This window comes from Bos taurus, chromosome 6 (assembly GCF_002263795.3).
Source record: "Bos taurus isolate L1 Dominette 01449 registration number 42190680 breed Hereford chromosome 6, ARS-UCD2.0, whole genome shotgun sequence".
NCBI lineage: Eukaryota > Metazoa > Chordata > Mammalia > Artiodactyla > Bovidae > Bos > Bos taurus.
In genome coordinates this window covers 35817062-35833056 of record NC_037333.1, presented here as the reverse complement: position 1 = coordinate 35833056, position 15995 = coordinate 35817062, and the positions used below count along the sequence as shown (strand labels likewise).

The 15995-nt window shown below is 39.4% G+C and overlaps 1 protein-coding gene across 11 annotated transcripts in view; it reads right to left on the bottom strand.

Moving 5' to 3' along the window:
* Nucleotides 1-15995, bottom strand: part of FAM13A (family with sequence similarity 13 member A) — a 337193-nt gene that overhangs the window by 199612 nt on the left and 121586 nt on the right. For all 11 annotated transcript variants that reach the window (XM_059887328.1, XM_005207750.5, XM_059887325.1 and 8 more), the window contains one exon: nucleotides 5826-5979. In XM_059887328.1, coding sequence (XP_059743311.1) covers nucleotides 5826-5979 — 154 coding nt within the window. The remainder of the gene's footprint in view (nucleotides 1-5825; nucleotides 5980-15995) is intronic.

The window sequence follows — 15995 nt, the reverse complement described above, 5'->3', positions numbered from 1 at the left end:
TTCAACATAAAGCATACGCTTCTACCTAGAAGGTCTTTTGTTCCCCACCTTGCTTCCTCTCCCCACTAACTTCTTGAAATTCCTTGTCATTTTCCACAGAGCCACTTAATAACCCAATCATCCCAAAACTTCCACTTAAAATAGTTTTACAGTTTATGAAATAATTCATTTTTAAAAAGCATATCTGGAAATATACCTTAAACACTAAAATCATTCACCTAGAGCCAGATATCCTGGAATGTGTTATGACCAACCTAGACAGCATATCAAAAAGCAGAGACATTACTTTGTCAACAAAGGTCCGTCTAGTCAAGGCTATGGTTTTTCCAGTAGTCGTGTATGGATGTGAGAGTTGGGCTGTGAAGAAAGCTGAGTGCCGAAGAATTGATGCTTTTGAACTGTGCTGTTGGAGAAGACTCTGAAGAGTCCTTTGGACTGCTAGGAGACCCAACCAGTCCATCCTAAAGGAGATCAGTCCTGGGTGTTCATTGGAAGGACTGATATTGAAGCTGAAACTCCAATACTTTGGCCACCTGATGCGGAGAGTTGACTCATTTGAAAAGACCCTGATTTGGGAATTTTGATATGGGAAGCAGTATGGTCATATTTCATGACAGGAAGTGCCTTAGGCAGCAGAAGAGTGAAGACCGTGTCAAGGGGCAGAGTAGAGTCAGGAAAACCAGCAAGAAGGCTACTGCAGCAGACTCCTGAGAATCAATCAGTTCCCAAATCTGGCTGAGTATGAAAATTGTCAAGGAAGCCTTTTAAAATACAGATTTTGGAGGCCTGCCACGAGTTTTGTGACTCAGTCTGGGTCACCAGGTGAATGTGCTCATGGGCCAGGTGTAGAATTGTCCTGGCTCCGTGAGAGGCAATAAGGAAGTGCCAGTGAGGGTGGGAGAGACTCATGAGATACTTAAGCAATAGAATAAACACTTTTAGTGACTGATGGACATCAACCTGGAGTGATTATGTGGATGGATAGGCCATTCATTACGCCCATCAAATGGAGCATTCAGACCTTCAAAGGCAAGGAAAATCATGAGAAAATCCATGGGGCATGCAGGCACAGGTGAGCACTAGGTAGGTAGACATAGATGTATGGTGTGCCAGGGAGAGCTCTAGATTGAAGACCTAAGAATGAACTTAGGAAATAATGTTTAATTCAGACTAAGAGAAGGAAGAATTCTCAAAGGAGATGGAAGAGAGATCAGAGAAACAGGAAGACAACAAGTAAAATTCAAAATTCACTCAAGCATTCAATAGGGAAAGTTTGGCTTGGGGACAAAGTATAAAGGGTCTAAATTCCATGTAAAGAAATCTTGATGGTCTATTGTCAGCAAAAGCGGGGGAGGGCAAAACAATAATGGCAAAGGGTTTATTTACTTAAGTTAAGACTATGATATAGTAAGATTTATTTTGAGGGAACATCATTCTATCACTGGTAGAAAGGAGATGGGGAGAGGCTGAGTCTAGAAGTGGCAGAACAGTCTGAAATTCTGTGGCAGTAAAAAGGGGCTTCCTTGGTGGCTCAGACAGTAAAGAGCCTGCCTGCAATGCAGGAGACCTGGGTTCGATCCTTGGGCCAGGAGGATCTCCTGGAGGAGGAAATGTCAACCCACTCCAGTATTCTTGCCTGGAAAATCCCACGAACAGAGGAGTCTGGCAGGCTACAGTCCATGGATCGCAAAGAATTGGACAGAACTGAGCGACTAACAAAAAACAAAAAAAAGAAAGAAAAAGGCCTAATCTAAAACAGTGGTAGGGGGTGGACACAAGTCACCCATTTCAAAGGAAACATCTAAGGCAGAATGTTAGTCCCTGTGGGAATGGTAAAGGAAAGGAAAGTAAGGGCAAACTGAGGTTTCTAGCTCGGCAGGCTACAGGCTGAGAAACTAAGGCTGGAGAGGGCAGAATGTAGACAAAGTTCTAGAGGTGATGTTGTGGGTGTGAGAAATTTCAGGCACCATATGGTGTTTTATGGGTAGTGAGAAATATGGCTCTATTGTTCTTCTGATAGGTTGGGGCTATTTATGATTTCGAAGTCATGAGGACGGATAAGTAAAGCAAACGATAGTCACCATGGCAAATACATATTTAGTGAGGATAAATGATGGCCAGTGGTGATTGTCAGGACAGTGTGAATGTAGTATTCAAAATAAAATTAATACTACAGATACTGCCTGATCTATACCAAGCTCAAGGAGACCTACATTCTTTATTCTAAGTACTATTGGTACCACAGTAAATCAGTCTGTGGGTTTTTGTTTTTTAACTTTTGGCAATCATGTCATACTGACATTTCATACTGTGTTAGACGTTAGGTAAAATCCATGTATGGTTTTTAATTGAACTATTAATAACAAATGTTGGTCTCCTTTTGGCTATGAAACTAAGCATAGGACTGTCCAACTGTACTGATTCCATGAGAAATGATGTTTTTCTTGCAAGAGACAGACAGCTAAACTAAAAGTAGTTCATCTTATATGGGCATTTACTTCCCTCGTGTAACTGAAAGTTCAGAGGTATGTGTACTGAGGGTTGGCTTGGCAGATGAGCAATGATGAGGAACTGAGGCTTTTTTCTCTTTTAGCTGCCAACCTCAGTGAATCAGCAGCACATTCATCAGGGGCAAAAGGAGGTGGCAGCGGCACCTGCATTCTGCCTTCCCATGAGAAGATCTGAAAGCAGGATAACTCCACCCAGAGGCAACCACAACTCAGATCTCTCAAATCACTCTCTTTTCTGTAATCAGGGATGAAAATACTTCCTAGAAGCCATCTGCCCCCAGCACACTTTCCCTTTCATCTCTTTGCCCTGAATTGTGTCACAGTCGACACAATTTAGTCAATCACTGACTAAAGAGGATAGTATTATGAACCATTTATGATTTAACCAACATTTGGGGCTGAGGGAGGGGCCTGTGTGACCTCAGCCCATTGCCGCAGGCTCAAATAAAGCAGGTGATTTTTCTTCTTGTTAAGCAAGGAAGGATAGGGGAAGGGCTGTACACACACACACACTTGGTCTACATATCCAGCCATCCAGTGTCTGACCTATTCTTCCAGCTTTATTTCACTCTCAAAAGGGCTAAGTATGAGCTTGTTCAATCCAATTATTAAAATACTGAGAATTACACAAACAATTATAGAGACCACCCCTGAACAAAATAGCAATCTACATTCCAACATTCAGAAAAAGTTCTTCACCTAGGTCCAAATGAATCCAAATTTATATTTCTCTGGGCCCCCATTCTCATTTAGCCCACAAGGGACATGAGAACATCATCTAACACTTTGTGTCCTACCCTGGGGCACACAGAGGTGTGTCAGTGGGTATGTTTAGGACTTTTCCTCCTTAAATACCCTTTTCTCTGTCTCAGTACTTTTCATGAGCCTCAGTTTATTCTCAGCTCAGATGTTCCACGTCTCATTCACTTCAGTGTATTTATCACTTGTTCTGTGCCCATTTCTCTTTTTGGCTACATCCTTCTAAAAGCTGAGCTCATGAGAATGAAACCTTGTTTTTCTTTGTTGCTCTTCCATTTTCCAGTATGTTAATGATACCACTCTGAACCTCCCAATCCCTTTTCAATCCAGCTTCTTTTTGGCTTATTTCAAATGTTTCTATGATCTTAGGAATTTTAGAAAAAATCTGCTTTCTAAACAATGTCCAGGTATACATATCTAACCATAGCTAATGTATTCTTTATTGTTATGGATCTTAAAATGGCCCTGGTCCATCCCATTAAACTAGTTTCCATAACTTCCACTACATCTTTATTGGTTATAATTAAGTCCAGAAAACCACACTCCCTTGTTGCTTTATTTACCATATGAGAGATAAGACTATTAGCAAGATCAGCAAAAAAAAAAAAAAAAAAAAACACATTAAATATTCTGTTTTAACAGAATGATGGTTCAACATATAGACATGGAGTTTCCAGTGATGACACTTATCTGCTTCTAGGCCAGATGTGAAACCTGCATTAGGAGAGTAGCAGTCATATTCATCCACCTGAGATACCCGTATTTGGTTCATTCAGTATTACTAGTTTATCTTTCTTGTATGCTCATATTTAAACCGAGCAGCTCAAATATTTCCAAACAGGGCACTCTTCCAAAGATCTCAACAGGAGTTATTTTATTTACACAACATTTAAGCTCCCGTTGGCATATTCTAGTGATTATTGGTATCCCAGCAAGTTTGTCTTGCCAATGGAATCATACTAATTTATTTTCATTCTATTTTAGGTTTACTATATTATCTTATCAGCCATAGTTAAAACATAGGTTGTATTAAAAAGTGTTTATCAGAGATACAGCCGAAACAAAGTCAATCATTTTTTAATAATTTAAAAAGAGACTCTCTAGAAAGCATGATTGGAATTAGAGAAATATATTTAAGGTATATTTTTTCTATTTAAAATTATTTTTCATAGCAAAAGTGATACAAGTTTTTATTTTTTTTAAATATTCTCTTGTGAATCCTTATATTTTCTCAGCTACCATGTTACTTTTATGTTAGGCTACACTTGATATTCTCCAAAGCAGCTCCTTGTATCTGGGCACTGTTCTTCCCTTCCCACAAAATTCAGTTTAAAGCTTGGGGCTGGTGCACTGGGATGACCCAGAGGGATGGTATGGGGAGGGAGGTGCGAGGGGGGTTCAAGATTGGGAACACGTGTACACCCATGGTGGATTTATGTTGACGTATGGCAAAACCAATACAATATTGTAAAGTAAAAAAATAAATAAAAAATAAAAGGCAAAAAAAAAAAAGTTCTCTTTATCAGGTTGGCAAGATTCCCATCAAATGCATTCCTCTCATATATACTCCATTTCTTACAGGGAGTCTGTTGTATTCACACATAAGCCCTCATTAGGAAAAGCTCACTTTGGCCTTCTTTTAGCTGTTTTGGTTCAGTGCCACATGATACCCCTTGTTTTTTTCATTTCTTCTTCAAAGTCATGCCTCAACTGGAAGAAGAGATGAAAATACCCCTTCAGTGCCCAAACCAAGTGCCTCCAGTTTTACTACTGAAGGCCATATGAATCAACAAGAGTATAGTGTGGTCTGTAATGTGCTAAGTCTCAGGATACCTCCTGGGGAACCTCCCCTATCAGTTCCATAAGGATTTACCTCAATATGAATGAGAAAGAAATAATATGCCCTCCCTCTAGTCCCTACCTAAAGCACTTGGCTTGGATGATTATCCTCTGACTCTCAACAGTAAATCTGTAGAGACTTACACGCATTTACCTAATGTGAAAAAGATATGTTATAAATTATCTGCCAACATATAGAAAGATTTAGAGATTATTGTCAAGATTCCTTTATCAGTTTCAAAACTACTCTTGGTACTGGTGATAGTTACCAAGGACCATATATATGGGACTTTCAATCTGAAGTTGAACTTGGAAGTGTGCCAGGCACAAGAGAGACAAAAAGACAGAATAATACTCTCTTCAGGAATCTGCTGCTTACTCAGTAAGCTAGCACTGGTGGACACAGACTTAAGCACGTCTCCCTGCTGAAACACCAGACTTCCATACAAATGTGGTGCACACAACTGACCACAGCACTGGGCTCACGGAAGTGCTTTTGAGATGATTTTACTGGGAAACATCAAACCACAATTATTCTTCAGTCTTGGAAGAATATATATCAGTTTAACAAACAACACAAAGAACAGATTTCATAAAAAGGACTCAACAAACATAGGAATAATCATCTGAAGGTATATTCATAAGGAATTTTTTATGACAGAATGATTACCATTCAAAATTAGCTATACTAAAAATTAAATATCAAAGTTGACTTACTTTTACTATGATAAGCCTTGCCAGGTTTTCACACCTCTGGTTATCATTTTCCATATACTCTACTTCAAACAGGGTATTATAATTTTCTAGTATTTTAGCCATTATCTTGTTGCAGAGATCTTGTTCTTTCACACCTTCAAGCCCAGGTGGCACACTAGAAATAAAGGGAAAAAATTGAGAGCAATGACTTTGTAATAGCACAATGCCAGCACAGCTGACTCATGCTTATACTTTTACATTTCCTGAATGATTGATCAGCCTTCTCAAAAGGACACATGGGATTTTCAATAAGCTCTGTGGTGACACATAGGTATTGTTTGGACAACTGGCAAGTTCCCAAGATCTGAATTAATAGCTTGTGCTGAATAATAAAAGTACATGCTGTTCAGGAAGAAGGTATAGGTTAACATGGGTGCAATCAATAATGCTTTGCCTATGTTAGAAATTGTTACTCATAAAGTATTAACATTTATTTTTTTAAAAAAGCAAAAGCTAGAAAGAATAAGTGTTACGACAAAAAGAATGAGTGTTTTATCATGTTAGAAACACTCAGTTACACAAATAATAGCAATATGATCTTTATTTAAGGATTTCTTAGATAATTCACAAAAGGCACAAAACTTGAAAGGATAAGATACTTCTGGGAAAAATACTGGTAGTTGTTGATTATGCACATGGAAGATGTATTATTACTATTTGCTCTTCTTTGGGGTATGTTAAATTTTTCCATAATTAAAAAAAAGTATACAAATCTGAATGCAGAAGACACTATATACATACATATACATATATATATATATAGAGAGAGAGGAAAGACAAGCTATAGATTGAAAGAAATATCTCTTTAGTAACATGGGTAATGGGTATAGGATTTAGTAATTACACCTAAAGAATTCTTACTAATCAATAAGAAAATGAATAATTATTTTTTTAAAAGATAGAGAAAAGACAAACTGACAAACTCATATAGAAGAAAACACATGGACAGTCAAGAATCTTAAGATACTCAACCTCACTGAGTAACCAGTGAAATACATCAAAAAGCAACAAAGATGTATCAATTAATATCCATCTGTATTAATTTCCTACAGCTGCTGCAACAAAGCTATGACCAACTGGGTGGCTTGAAAAAGAAATTTATTCTGTCATATCTCTGGAGGCCAGAAGAGTAACATCAGTATTACTGGAAAGAAATCATACACTCCACAGAAGCTCAAGAGAGAGAATATGGCTGGCAGCATTACTTGGCTGTGGCCACATCATTTTAATCTTCAATCAAGGCCAACATCTTCAAATTTCTCTTTACTCCACCTTCACATGACCTTCTCCTCTGTGTACATGCCCAATCTCCTACTGGCCCTTATAAGAATACATGAGATTGCATTTGGACTGGGGCTAAGACACTGACTCTCACTGCCCACATAAATAATCCAGGATAATCTCTATCTGAAGATCTCTGAGGTGACAGGTAGTAAAGAATCTGTCTGCCAATGCAGAAAATGCAAGAGATTCTGGTTTGATCCCTGAGTCGGGAAGATTCCCTGGAGGAGGGCATGGCAACCAACTCCAGTATTCTTGCCTGGGAAATTCCATGAACAGAGGATCCTGGTGGGCTACAGTCCATGGAGTTGCAAGAATCAGACATGACTAACTAAGCACACACTACGAAGGTCTCTATCTTAATTATAACTGCAAATTCCCTTTTTTACCCCCAATAAAGTAACATACACAGTTTCCAAGGCTTCTAAACTTGCTCCTTTGGGACATTGTTCAGCCTCCTATACCACCTTTGGGGTACATACCCTAAGGTGACTCCCAATGAATCACATTCTTGTACTCCCCTCAGGTGTAGGCAGTACCTGTGATTTGCCTCTGATCAAGAGAATATGGCAAAAGTCGTATCACGTCACTCCCATGATTATGTTACATTATTTAAGACTCAATCTTAGCAGACTGGAGTGAGGATTCTTCTCTGCTCTTGAAGAAATAAGCTGCACGTTCAGAGAGGGCCTGTGAGAGTGCCACACACCATGGGACTAATGTGGACCTGAGGCCTCTAGCTTACAGCTAGTAAGAAGCTAGGGTACAGCTTGCAAGAAAATGAGTCTGTGAACAACTCTCATGAGCTTGAAAGCAAGTAATTTCCTAAACTCAGTGAAAAGTGAAGTTGCTCAGTTGTGTCAGACTCTTTGTGACCCCATGGACTGTAGCCTACCAGGATCCTCCGTCCATGGGATTTTCCAGGCAAGAGTACTAGAGTGGCTTGCCATTTCATTCTCCAGAGGATCCTCCTGACCAAGGGATCGAACCTGGGTCTCCCACATTGTAGGCAGATGCTTTACCGTCTGAGCCACCAGGGAAGCCACCTAAACTCAAGTCTGCTTATAAAAATGCAGCCCAGCTATTACCTTGATTTCAGCCTTGTGAGACCAAAAGCAGAGGACCGAGCTAGGTTGTGCCTGGACACCTGAGCCATGGAAAGCATGAAATAGCAAATTTTTGTTGTTCTAAGACACCACATTTGTGGTGATTCGTTGTACAACAATTGAAAACTAATACAGAGTTTGATACCTGGAAGTGGGTTGCTGCTATAACAAATATCTAAAATGTGGAATGTCTTTGGAACTGGATAGTGAGAGGAGACTGTAAGAATTTGACTGGCATGACAGAGAAAGCCTAAATGCCTTCAACAGAGTTTTCAATGAAATCTGGACTTTACAGACACTGCTGGGGAGAGTTCAGAAGTGCTAGCCAGACAGTAATAAGGAAGGGGTGAGGTCAAATAATAGGCAATGAAAGAAGCTGCAACACACGCTAGACAAATTTAGGTTGAGAACTGGAGCATGGATTTTAGAACCCATTTGTGTTCTGTTTACTGATGACTGGGGAAAAGATGAACTATGGCCTCCTGGGGCTTCATATGGAAACAAAGGCTAGGTCTTGGTAAATAATGATTTTTAAGTAGAACAAAGAAGGCAGGAACAAATGACTGTTATTAAGGAGGAGAAGTAACCACAGGAAAGATAATAAATTAGTCATAAAGACTACCATTTCTATTTCAAAGGTACAGATCAGAGTTTGAAGCACATTCTTGAGTCGTTTTGTAGGATCCAAATCCCCTCGAGCACTGAGCCACCAGATTAACTGGAGCCTAAGGAATGATGTTGGTGACCTCTGCTGACCCTCATGACCTCATTCAACTAGGTACCTGAAGTTTGTCAACCTAGAGTGATTTTTGCTTCATTTTAATGTTAAAATCCCCACGCCAAGGTCTGGGATTGCTACCATTTTTGAACATGAGACTATGTTTGAGCATGTTGTTGCATTGTGCAAGCCCATCTAGAACTCCACCTATAAACCGAAGGTTACACTCACTCTGTCATGAAAGTGTATGCACTCACAGCTGTAAACATCACTCATCTTCCTGTTTGGGGAGACAGTGTTTTGCGAGCCATCTCCCTGTCTCTTAATTTGTCACAAATAATAAATACTTCTGTTTTGATCAAAAGTACTTGGTGTATTCATTGCCTAAGCACTTCAAGGGATGATGGACTGACCCACTATGTCCAGTAACAGAAGACAATAAGAAACATGCTACTGGAAATTGGAGAAAGGTAGACCCTCACTTGCTGACAGAAAGAAAAGTGCAATTAATTGTATTCTGCAGTTATGTGGGAAGCACATTTTTAAGCAACAAGTTTGTATAGATAGTGCAAGAAATTTCCAAGCAATGCTGTAAAAGTGCCACCTGATTTCTCTTTGCCACTTATGGTAAATCAGAGGCGGGGGGAAGAGGAGGTCAGGGGAAAGGAGGGAAACTGAGGTGAAAACTGCCAAGTAAAAAGAAAATAAGTGAAGTGAAGTGAAGTGAAAGTTGCTCAGTCGTGTCCGACTGTTTGCGACCCCACTGACTATACAGTCCATGAATTCTCCAGGCCAGACTACTAGAGTGGGTAGCCTTTCCCTTCTCCAGGGGATCTTCCCAACTCAGGGATTGAACCCAGGTCTCCCGCATTGCAGGTGGATTCTTCAGCAGCTGAGCCACAAGGGAAACCCAAAAAGAAAATAAAGCTTGATTTAAAAATCAACTCTACAGATGGCAAAGAAAGTTAAAGTGTTAGTCACTCAGTCATGTCCAACTCTTTGTGACTCCATGGACAGTAGCCTACCAGGCTCCTCTGTCCGTGGAATTAATTCTTCAGGCAAGAATATTGAGGTGGGTTGCCATTCCCTTCTCCAGGTTATCTTCCCAATCCAGGGATCAAACCCGGGTCTCCTGCATTGCAGGTAGACTCTTTACCATCTGAGCCACCAAAGAAGCCACACAGATGGCAAAAGACACTGAAATTAAGAGATTCACTGTTCGGAAAGTAAGCTTGATGAAAAAGGCTGAGTGTGTGATGATGAGAACCTTTGCTAAAACCTCAGAAACATGAAAAGTTCAGATTATTCCATTAGACAAAGATGAGTAAGGGTGCGTCTTACCCATCCTTTCAATTAAACCAGAGAGCCTCCAGGAATTTAAAGGCATTGCCTGTCAAGCCATTTTAGCATGAGCCTTAAATAGAGAAAGGGTTATCTTGGAAAGATCTGAGGATACGTCTTTTTTCTAATGGAGTGAATACCAATGAAATTCACAGAAGACCTGTAAGTTTTTGAGAAACCTATTTCTGCAAAAACACTGCCAACTTGGAATGAAAAGGACAAAACGGGTGTAAAATGAAAAGAGGCCATTAGATTTCCAAAATTCAATTGGCAGGAAGCAGGCTGATAAGTTACTCAGCTACAAACATGTGCTGCCTTTCATCAAAAATGAATGATGTCTCAAAAGACAGAACCAAGAGCGTGAAGTTGAAAACCATGGAGAAGTATTCCCAGGCTTTGAAACTTAGTCATTAGATTCCCAATATTGGCTGGGCTGGATATCAGAAATGTCATTAGCCAGTGACTTTTAAAATTTTTAATCTTGAATTTTATCCTGTTTGAACCAGAACATCTATTGTTATTCTCTCGTGTTTGTTCCATCATTATATGTTAAGCATGTTGGGGCAAATAACCTCTCTTCAACTTCATCCTCTCAGGATGCTTTCTCAACCAGAAAGTCACAGCCAGTCTTGAGATGTGCTAGTAGACAATCATCAGTTGTAACAAAATAGAAACTTTTGCACATTTTGTCTCATTCTGAAATTAGGTTCAAGGTATTCGATATGATACACTTACTCTCAATCATTGTATTGCAATATCTTTCTTTAGTCAGATGTAAGGCTAAAGCTTCATTAAGTAACAGGATACATGCCTTCCTTAAGACCTTCTGCAGCAATGATGCAGCAGTCTGTTGGAAAGAGTTTTGGCAATTATAACTTTCTGCCATATGGTTATTTCCATTGATAAAAGCTTATCAATTTTACACTTACCACTCTTTAAATATCCCAGGCAAAAGCAAATGAGAAAAAAATGTTAAGGGGAGGATTCTGGAAAGATAGTGGAGTAGAAAGCACCAGAAATCTGTCTCACTACCTAACCAACAATTACACTAGCAGAATTTGTCTGATGAAATATTTTGAAACCCAAGATATTCTGGAACTGAAGGTTTACAACATCTGGGGAAGGTGCAGACAGTAAACTACAGTTAATTCTGGTCAATTTTAGCTCTTAGCAGAGTAGCCACTCTTCCCCACCCCATTCATGTGGCAGGAAGATAGTCTCATATTCCTTAAGCAGCCTGTATACAGATTGTGGGGGCCAGGATAAGCAAAAAGGATCTTGTCTTCCAAATACTGGGGATCTGTGCTCTGAATGTTGACTGTTGTATCTGAGGTGCAAAAACGTGGGCAGCCATTGCTGCTGCATCTTTCTCCCTTGTTGAAAAGCCCTCCCTCTTAGCTGAAGTGACCTCTAGGAGATTTAAAGGGCTGGCACCCCTTTTTTCTGACACTTAAATTTTTTTTTTCCTTTTTCCACTTTTGGGAATCAGACATTAAAAATCAGGATGTTCAAAAACATCCGTATACATGGGGAAAATCAGAAAATGATGGTGCATGCCCAGGTAAAGGCTCAAAACAGACCTGAAAAGACCTTAAAGTTATACGTAAGGTTGATCTTGGTAAAAAGACAGTCTATAACAATAAAAACAAAAACCAGTCAACAAGAATTTTAGAAACAGCAAACCCTGGGGAAGGAAGAGAATCTGAATTCCAAAGTTACTACATTATTTGATTTAAAGGACCTCTGTTCAACAAAAATATCACAAGGCATACAGAGACAGGAAAATATGGCTCATTCAAGGAAAAAATAAATCAACAGATAATGTGCTAGGAAAAGAATTGATGGAAGATATACTAGATAAACTGGAGAAGGAAATAGCAACCCACTTCAGTACTCTTGCCTGGAAAATTCCATGGACGGAGGAACCTGGTAGGCTATAGTCTATGGGGTCACAAAGAGTCAGACACGACTGAGCGACTTCACCTCATATTAGATAAAGATTGTAAATCAACTGTCTTAAAGAGGATCAAAAAATCAAAGGAAGATGTCGAAAATGTCAAGAAGATAATGTGTGAACAAAATGGAAGTATTGATAAACAGAAAGAAAACCCAAAAAGGAGACCAAAAGAAATTCTAGGGATGAAAAGTACAATAACTGCAATGAGAAATTCACTAAAAGGATTCAAAGGCAGATTTCAGTAGGCAGGAGGAAGAATCAGTGAACATGAGGATAGGACGGTGAAGACTACTGAGTCTGAGGAACACGAAGGAAAAGAAAAGACCTAAGCAAAGCAAACAGAACCTAATGAACCTATGGGACACCAGTAAGTGAGTCAGTATACACAACATAAGAGTCCCAGGAGAAGAAAAGAGAGAAAGTATTTGAAAAATAATGACTGAAAATTCCAAGATGAAAGAAACGAATATGAATGTCTAAGAAGCTCTAAGGACTCAAAGACCTACAGAGACACATTATACTCAAGCTTTGAAAAGGAAAAGACAGAATCTAGAAAGCAATGAGAGAGAAGTGAGTTATCACATACAAGAGATCCTCAATAGATTATCAATAGATTTCTCATCAGAAACTTTGGGGGCCAGAGACTGATATATTCAAAATGCTAAAGAAAGAAACTGTCAACTAGTAAACCTATATGTAGCAAAAATATCCTTCAAAAGTGACAGAGAATTGAAGACATTCCCAGATAAACAAAAGCTAAGAGCGTTAGTGACCAACAAACCTGCCCTGCAAAAAATGCTCAAGGAAATCCCGAACAGTGAAATGAAAGGACACAAGGCAGTAAATAGAGCTATATGGAGAAATGAATATTTCAATAAAGCTAAATACATGGGCACTTTTAAGAGCTTGTGTTAGTGTAACAATGATCTGGAACTACACTTTCTGTTTTCTAATTTAAGAGACTAACACACTCAGAGTACAAAAAAATAGTTTAAAAGCTAGTACTGTAACTTTGGTTTGTAATTGCGAACCTAAGAGACTAGTGATTCAAAAGAATTATCAGTAACCTCAATACCAAAACAAGGACACAAGAAAAGAAAACTATAGGCCAATATCCTTGATTAACATAAATGCAAAAATCTTTAACAAAGTATTTGTAAGCTGAAATTCAACAGTACATTAAAAGGATCACACTATGAGATTTATTCCAGACACTGAAAGATCGTGCAACACCTGCAAATCAATGAGAAACACTGGGCTAACAGAATGAAAGACAAAAATAACAATCATTTCAACAGATGCAGAAAAAGCATTTGACAAAATTCAACATTCATTTATGATAAAAATTCACAATAAAATGGGCACAGAGCAAAGGTACCACAAAATAAGAAAGGCCATATATGACAAGCATGCAGTTAACAACATACTCAATGGGCAAAAGTTGAAAGATTTTTCCTCTAAGATCAGGAACAAGACAAGGATGCCCACTCTCACCACTTTTATTCAACACCGTATTGGAAGTCTTAACCAGAGCAATTAGTCAAGAAAAAGAAAGAAAAGACACTGAAACTGAGGAGAAGTAAAGCTGTCACTCTTTGCAGATGACATGATATCATATGGAGAAAATCCTAAAGACTCCACCAAAACTGGGGCTGTAAAGGAGCAAAGTTTTGTATGTTACTGAAGTAAAGCTGGTATTTATTCAAATTAGAATATTAAAACTTTAGGACAGTAAATGTAATTCCTATGGTAACCACAAGGAAAAGAGCCATAGGATGTTCAAAAAAAGGAAACAAGAAAGGAACTGAAACATTTCAGTAGAAAGAAAAAAAAGACAATAACTTAACACAAAAGGGAATACTAATGCAGGAAATGAACTAAAAAAAAGCTTCCATTTCTAAGATATGTAAGTACTTGGGATATAACATACAACAAAAAGGGCAAGTGTTAGTCACTCTGCCATGTCTGATTCTCTGCGATCCTATGGAGTGTAGCCCTCCAGGCTCCTCAGTCCATGAGATTCTCCAGGCAAGAAAACTGGAGTGGGTTGCCATCTCCTTCTCCAGGGGATCTTCCTGATGCAGGGATTGAACTCAGGTCTTTGGCATTGCAGGCAGATTTTTCACTGTTTGAGCCACAAGGGAAGCCCAATGTACAACATGTTAAATATAATTAATACTGCTGTGTGTTATATGAAAATATTTTAACAGAATAAATCCTAAGAGCTCTTATCTCAAGGAAAAATTATTTTTGTTTTGTATCTATATGACATAATGAATGTTATTAAACTTACTATGGTAATCATAATGTATATAGTATATGGTGGGCTGCCGTCTATGGGGTCGCACAGAGTCGGACACAACTGAAGTGACTTAGCAACTTAGCAATATAAGTCAAACCATTATGCTATATACTTTAAATTTATGCAGCACTATCGAAAAAGCAAGAGAGTTCCAAAAAACATCTATTTCTGCTTTATTGACTATGCCAAACCCTTTGTGTGGATCACAATAAACTTGGAAAATTCTGAAAGAGACGGGAATACCAGATCACCTGATGTGCCTCTTGAGAAACCTATATGCAGGTCAGGAAGCAAAAGTTAGAACTGGACATGGAACAACAGACTGGTTCCAAATAGGAAAAGGAGTACGTCAAGGCTGTATATTATCACCCTGCTTATTTAACTTACATGCAGGGTACAACATGAGAAACGCTGGGCTGGATGAAGCACAAGCTGGAATCAAGATTGCCGGGAGAAGTATCAATAACCTCAGATATGTAGATGACACCATCCTTATGGCAGAAAGTGAAGAGGAACCAAAGCTCAACATTCAGAAAACTAAGATCATGACATCTGGTACCATCACTTCATGGGAAATAGATGGGGAAACAGTGGAAACAGTGTCAGACTTTCTTTTCTTGGGCTCCAAAATCACTGAAGATGGTGACTGCAGCCATGAAATTAAAAGACGCTTACTCCTTGGAAATAAAGTTATGACCAATCTAGATAGCATATTAAGAAGCAGAGACATTACTTTGCCAACAAAGGTCCGTCTAGTCAAGGCTATGGTTTTTCCAGTGGTCATGTATGGATGTGAGAGTTGGACTGTGAAGAAAGCTGAGCGCTAAAGAATTGATGCTTTTGAATTGTGGTGTTGGAGAAGACTCTTGAGAGTCCCTTGGAATGCAAGGAGATCCAACCAGTCCATCCTAAAGGAGATCAGTCCTGGCACTAAAGCTGAAACTCCAGTACTTTGGCCACCTCATGCGAAGAGTTGACTCATTGGAAAAGACTCTGATGCTGGGAGGGATTGGGGGCAGGAGGAGAAGGGGACGACAGAGGATGACATGGCTGGATGGCATCACCGACTAGATGGACATGAGTTTGAGTGAACTCCGGGGATTGGTGATGGACAGGGAGGGCTGGCATGCTGCAGTTCATGGGGTTGCAAAGAGTCGGACGCAACTGAGCGACTGAACTGAACTGAACTGAACTGACATGTCAATTACCAGAGAAGGCAATGGCAACCCACTCCAGTACTCTTGCCTGGAAAATCCAAGGGACAGAGGAGCCTGGTAGGGTGCAGTCCATGGGTTCGCTAAGAGTCAGACACGACTGAGTGACTTCACTTTCACTTTTCACTTTCCTGCATTGGAGAAGGAAATGGCAACCCACTCCAGTGTTCTTGCCTGGAGAATCGCAGGGGCAGGGGAGCCTGGTGAGCTGC